This window comes from Amyelois transitella, chromosome W (assembly GCF_032362555.1).
Source record: "Amyelois transitella isolate CPQ chromosome W, ilAmyTran1.1, whole genome shotgun sequence".
NCBI classification, from domain to species: Eukaryota; Metazoa; Arthropoda; class Insecta; order Lepidoptera; family Pyralidae; genus Amyelois; species Amyelois transitella.
The window spans coordinates 6,755,550-6,762,222 of NC_083536.1; the positions used below are offsets into that span (position 1 = coordinate 6,755,550).

Below are 6,673 nucleotides of genomic sequence, written 5' to 3' on the forward strand. Positions count from 1 at the left end.
TAGCAGTTTTTTTTCACGCAAACATCAGTGAAAACCAAAGGCATCTTGAACAATCAAGTGATGAAGAATTGGATCCTGATCCTGAGTTGCAACCGCCTAAAACAAAAATGCAACGGCAAACAAAAAATCCTAAACGACAAACCAACAACGAGCGTTTAGAACGTTTGGAGCGAATGTTGGAACAGCTTATTGCCAATCAAGCATCTGCAGTTGCGGGCGTGTCGCAGCAGCCGGGTGAAAAAGAACCATCCACATCTCAACAGAAGTCTTTATCACACGAAGGCACTGATGTGGCAAGTTCGTCAAATATATGTACAAGTGATAAAAATCAACCTGTCAAATGCCCGATACCAACAACTACTACATTATGTACAGTTAATGAAAATTTTAATACCGCACAAATAGTTAGTCCAGTTAGTAACAAAGATATTCTTAATTGTTCAACATCTTCAAACTTTTTTTTTCTCCCAATGTGACCCTCTTCTCATCAACACATTTTCTGTTTATTGGAAATAATTTGAGGTTTCTTTCTAAACCTGAAAATGTGCCTAAATTTGATGGCGACACTAATACCACACCTGTTCATATATGGTTACATCGGCTGGAGGCGCTGGCAAAGATCTACGGATGGGACGAAAGGACGCTCACCTACTACATGACTGCTAGCTTTAAGGGCAGTGCAGTTTGTTACCGCTTCTTCTGCACTGACGCCTTGGAAGCGGCAGTAAACTTAGTTTTTAAGTAATTTATTTGACGTCAACCAAGTTGTTAAACCATACGACAATTATTAAGCGATATAATAATATCGGTTCTCTATTGGATTGCATATAAATATTTGTCCTAATATAGTTACGCATCGTAGTTTTACGCAGAAACATCAATACGCATTGTAATCATTAGGCATAATTTTTAAAGCATAAATACAAAAAGCACAAATACAAAAACCATATCCATTGAAACTTCTAATATCAAGTAACATAAATAGTTAAAAGCATAATAATAAATAAGCATCATTCCAAAATCCATAAAAGTATTATCCTTGTTATAAATAATGCGCAATGCATAAAATGACACATTGAAAAGTTGCTATTAAACAGGTGCTAGGCGTTATTATATGTGGGTAAAATGCAATTATTTTTTATTAATAATGAATGAAACAGTGTTGTCAATTGTAGTATAGACAAGTGTTATTAATTGTTGTGTATGACTAAAAAAATTGTTTAAAAATGGAAAATCAAGTGCGTATATTGAGGACAAACAAAGGAGGTTTCAAATTAAACCACAATGGTTTCATATACGAAAAAAACCGGGAGGAAAACAATAAATTCTACTGGGTGTGTGAACTACGCCGCAACGATAATTACAAGTGCAACGTTCGACTCCTAACCAAATTAAATGATGCACAAAATCATGAAATCATATCCAAACAGATAAAAACCCACAATCACGAGCCTGATGCACTAAGAGAAAAGGTTAGTGGTCTATTAATTACGATCTATTACGGTATATACTCGTACTAACCCTAATCCTATGTACCTAATTAAGTAATGTTATTGTTCATGTTGTAGGTTCAATGCGCCCGTAACAAAATTAAAGAAAACGCATTATTAAATCCTGATAAGAAGCCAATACATATTATATCCGAATGCGAATCTATGACCACTCCATTAGTGTTGGCTAATCTACCAAATAAAGTTAATTTAAAACAAACAATATACAGACAGAGAAAACGAACAGTTTCGATAACCGAACCAACAGATATACACTTTGAATTAAATAAAGAATACTGTATTCCAGAAACCGCAGAAGATCATAATATCCCTAACAATATAATAATAATAGATAAAAAGTATGATAATGATAGAAGAATAATAATATTCACATCAAAGAAACTAATTACGTTGTTATGCAAGTCTAAGTACATAATTATGGATGGAACATTTAAGGTAGTACCGAAGATATTCCAACAACTATATACCATACACGGGTGTATATTTTCAGAAACATTTCCTTGTGTATTCGCATTATGTACCAACAAGGACAAAAATACATATAGCATATTATTTACATTACTTGTAGAATACTGCGAGAAAAACAATTTACTACTATCACCAAAATACATTATGATGGACTTCGAAAAAACTGCACATACGTGTGCCAGACAAGTTTTCGAAAATACTACGATAAAAGGATGTAACTTTCATCTTGGTCAAATAATTTATCGCAAAATACAAAAGAATGGTCTTCAAAAACTATATGGAAACAATGAATCATTTGCATTGGAAATTAAATGTTTGTATGCTTTGGCATTTTTGGAAGAGTCAGATATACCAATATACTTTGACGAATGGAAAATAACAAAAACATCACCAACAGGTAAATGATTGTATGCCTACATAGTTTAGTTTTGTCCGAGTTGGGAACGCCTTATTAAAGTCGGTTCTGGCACTCGCCGGCCGCTACCGCGGCACGCTCGCTTCGCTCGCTCGGCTCGTGCGGGGGGTTCATGTCCACCTAGCCACGCTCGTCGCTTCGCTCCTCGCTAACCTAAACGTTAAAAAGTTGTGCTGTAGGTAGGTATTTGACGTACGTATATGGTGTAATTTGATACGTATTTTTTCTTCCAGAACCAATAGCGACGTGGTTTGAACAATATTATGTGTGGGGTACTTCAACTTCTCCGCCACAATTTCCACCGGCAATATGGAGTACACACCAACTAACCCAAGAAGATATACCCAGGACACAAAATCACGCCGAAGCATGGCATAACCGATTCGCACATTTCAAACACCATCCCCAGTTTTATTATTTAGCAAGAAAGATTACCCAAGAGATAACACACCAAATCACAGAAATTGAAAAGAGGCAACTCGGAATAGCACCACCTAAAAAAAAGAAGAAATACAGCGATAAACTGAAGCGTATTGACATAATTATTAGTCAGAAAAATGATTATACAAGTAAAATTGATTTCCTAAAAGCCATAGCCAGTAATCTAAACCTCAAATGAATGGATATATTAATAAATATATATTGCATGATATATATTTAAATTTAATAATATGTAAAATATTAAATGATTGAAATAATAATATATCATGATAACTTTGAAACTGTGTTTTATTCAAATGACAATTATGACAATTAAATTATGACAAATAATGAATAGTCCTAAGAATAATATGAATAATGTGCATTAGTCTAAAACAAATTATTCCAACACAGAATATTCCAATAGAGTATTGTGCCTAAAAAGTAGTAGGCGAAAATATTACTATGCGATAGAAGTACTATGCCAAAACATATTATGCGAAAACAATTATGCGAATCCATAATAGTCTAAAAAAAATAGGCGAATGAAGAGGATATATCCTATAATAATGAATAAAAATTTTGAATTTTGAATTTGAATTTGAATGCACTTCTGTGGTTCAACAATCAACGCGACATCGACATGCCGTGGGAAGAGTGGAAGAAGCGTCTCGCCGAGTACATCCCTGCAGGCCGAGGACTTGCTGCGAAGCTGCATGACTTCGTGACTGTGGTAAAGCGAAAGGATGAGAAGGTAATGGAATTTTATTATAGAAAGCTAGGTCAAGGAAAATCTTGCGAATTGCCTGATCATTTTATTTGTGACGTCATTATTTTTACGCTTGATGATCCACTGTTAAAGGCGGGAGCTCGTGGCTCTGGCTGTAGGGATACCTGCTCATTGTTAAATTATCTAATTGATTCTACGGTAGAACCTCCTTTAATTAAACCCTTAGAAGGCTCTAACGATGAAAGCTCAAACAAATTAAATGCTATTCGTGTGGCCGCCGCGGTCATTTATCTACGGATTGTAAGAACGGGATTCGCTGTGGTACTTGTAATAAACGCGGTCATAATACTGAAGATTGTAGGCTAGGAAAAAAATGTTCTCATTGCAATAAAATAGGCCATTTAAAAGAAGAATGCTAAAGTTTAAAAATAATAATACCTCTACTTCGAATGCTAGTTTAAAGACAGAACTACCTTTTTCTACTGACTAAAAGACACGAAATGCAGCCCTTGATATATTTTGAGACAAACCTTAGTTTTTCGAACCAATATTGTCTTTGTATTAGCTCGATTACCTTATCCTCGCACATGTGATCGTTATCATCATGAAAAATTTTTGTGACTCTCCACCGCACTGACTTTGGGACTACAATTTTGAGCTCATTATTGACCATTTTGTATAAAATATTATCTTTTATTACAAATAGTTTACAATATTCGCAAATATATTTTGTAATTTAGGGTCTTCATGTTGCACTGCAACGACCCAGTTTTCCTGAGTAATATGCTGTAATGGGAATGCATATCGGCTAAGCGCATCTGCGTGTTGCATTCGCTCGCCGGGTCTATATTGTACCGTAAAGTCATAACTTTGTAAATCTAACTACCATCGTGCTATCCTAGGTAGAAGGTTTTTGTCCACGTAGTGCTTAGAGCTTGACAATCGGTAAAGACTATAAAAGGGCATCCTAGTAGATAGACACGAAGTTTGTTGATACTTAGTACCACTGCCATTGCCTCTAATTCGTAAGAATGATAATTTTGTTCTGTACTTGTAGTTTGCTTACTGAAATAAGCGATTGGTTTCAAATTTCCGTCTGATTGTTTCTGAAATAATATTCCACCAATGCCATAGCTTGAAGCGTCTGTGTGCAGCTGGGTTTCGAGCTCAGGATTATAAGTAGCGAGAACATACTCTGATGATAAAGCGTTTTTGATATCTTCGAAGGATTTCTGTTGTTCGTCACCCCACTGCCACTGACAGTCTTTTTTAAGTAACATTGATAGTGGTCGAATCCTATTTGCGAAACTCTTAACAAATTTTCTGAAATAACTATTAAAAAATAATTATTTGGAATCATTATCTTTGGTACAGTCAGCACAGAAAGGTACTATATGTTCTACGCAGATATATTTGTTGCAACTCTCGCAGGTGTAATTAGTTTTACGGTCTTTCTTGGCTGAACACACTTGGCACCTTATGCGAACGTTAGGCTTTTTTGCTGGAGGTTCCTCTGAAGGTTCACCAACAAACGTACCAATTTTTTGCCGCAACTCACGTGGAAGTACTGATACGTTTTGGCGAAGTCCAAGACTAAAACGACACACCTAAAGTGTCGTTTTAGTCTTGGACAATTATTATTTATTTTGTTTATTATTAGGCCATTAATGGCAGCTATGTTCAACGAGGCATAAAAAATTGTCAGTGGCCACCTTTTAGAATTACGACTTATTTATTTATTTATTTATTCTTTATTGTAACAATTACAATTTGTAAAGTACAATAGGCGGACTTAATGCTAATAGCATTATCTAATAGTCTACCATTGGGTTAAGCAGATAACCTTTGTGTGGGTGATAATAAAAATTTATAATAAACATACTTACTATACCATTTATACTATAAACCTATACTTAATATATACATATATATACCCATAAACTACACATACATACATATATAAATATATATATACATATATATATTTGCAGCAGATTACATACAGAGATTATTTACTCTCTCATGACTGAGTCAGAAACAACTGGACCACGTGCGACTTAAAACTGGCGCGGCTCAGAGAAGCTTGAACGGAATCGGGAAGTGCATTCCAAAGTCTGACAGCTGTAGCAGCGAAAGAATTTGAATAGAAACCTGTACGGTGAAAAGGTGTTGCAAAGGTCAACCTGTTAGAGGAACGTAGGATTCTTTCATGGGTGGAACTTAAAAGTTGAAATTCGGATCTAAGATAATCTGGAGCTAGGGGATTATTAAGAATATTATAAAGTTGACAAAGAATATGAAGATTCCTACGTAGTCGGATGGGCAGCCACTTAAGCTGAGAACGGAATTCAGAGACATGGTCATACTTACGAAGACAGAAAATAAATCTGATGCAGTTATTGAGAAGACGTTCAAGCTTATTAAGTTGTTCTTCAGTTAGATCCAAACAACACACATCAGCATAATCAATAATGGGTATAACAAGTGTTTGCGCCAGCATTACCTTAGTTTTGACGGGAAGAAAATGTTTAAGACGTTGCAGGTAATGTAGGGACCCGTAGACCTTTCGACTGGTCTCAACGACATATGGGTTCCAGCAAAGGTTTGAATCAATAAGAAGACCGAGGTCTTTGACAGTCGGACTAAAAGGTATCGGAGTGCTGTCGAACATCAGAGGCGGCGTACTATTGAGGTCTAAATTATTTATTTGATAGGCACTTCCCACTACAACCGCCTGACATTTTTTTACATTAACGTGAATCCCAAAGTTTTTAGACCACCCTAGTATAGTGTTTAAATTGTGATTTAATATGGAAATTGAACTATCTATGTCGTCTATATTAGTATGTGTATAAAGCTGCAAGTCATCTGCATAAAAATGATAAGAGCATGTTATATGAGACGAGAGAAGATTAATAAAAATAGAAAAAAGGATAGGAGATAAAATGCCGCCTTGCGGTACGCCGGCTTTCAGATCACACCAGTCGGATGTCTCCGCACCGTTGCGAACCCGCTGCCGACGACCGCGAAGATAACTCGAGAACCAATCAATCACCGAAGGGGATACGTTGCAACGGGTTAGAATAGTTAATAAAATATCAATATCGACAGTATTAAACGCGTTACTAA

The 6,673-nt window shown here is 35.8% G+C and overlaps 1 protein-coding gene across 1 annotated transcript; it reads left to right on the forward strand.

The window, feature by feature from the left end:
- The first annotated feature begins 819 nt into the window (after positions 1-819).
- On the forward strand, positions 820-3,013 carry LOC132904117 (uncharacterized). Its single transcript, XM_060954039.1, has 3 exons — positions 820-1,472; positions 1,569-2,376; positions 2,628-3,013. The coding sequence occupies exons 1-3, from the start codon at positions 1,227-1,229 to the stop codon at positions 3,011-3,013; spliced, it is 1,440 nt and encodes a 479-aa protein (XP_060810022.1). The 5' UTR covers positions 820-1,226.
- Positions 3,014-6,673: the final 3,660 nt, after the last annotated feature.

Excerpts from the sequence above, each read along its gene's own strand:
- LOC132904117 (XM_060954039.1), top strand. The coding sequence starts at position 1,227 with ATGGAAAATCAAGTGCGTATATTGAGGACAAACAAAGGAGGTTTCAAA. Across the intron at positions 1,473-1,568 it reads CTGATGCACTAAGAGAAAAG|GTTCAATGCGCCCGTAACAA; the intron begins GTTAGTGGTCTA and ends TTCATGTTGTAG. Across the intron at positions 2,377-2,627 it reads AACAAAAACATCACCAACAG|AACCAATAGCGACGTGGTTT; the intron begins GTAAATGATTGT and ends TTTTTCTTCCAG.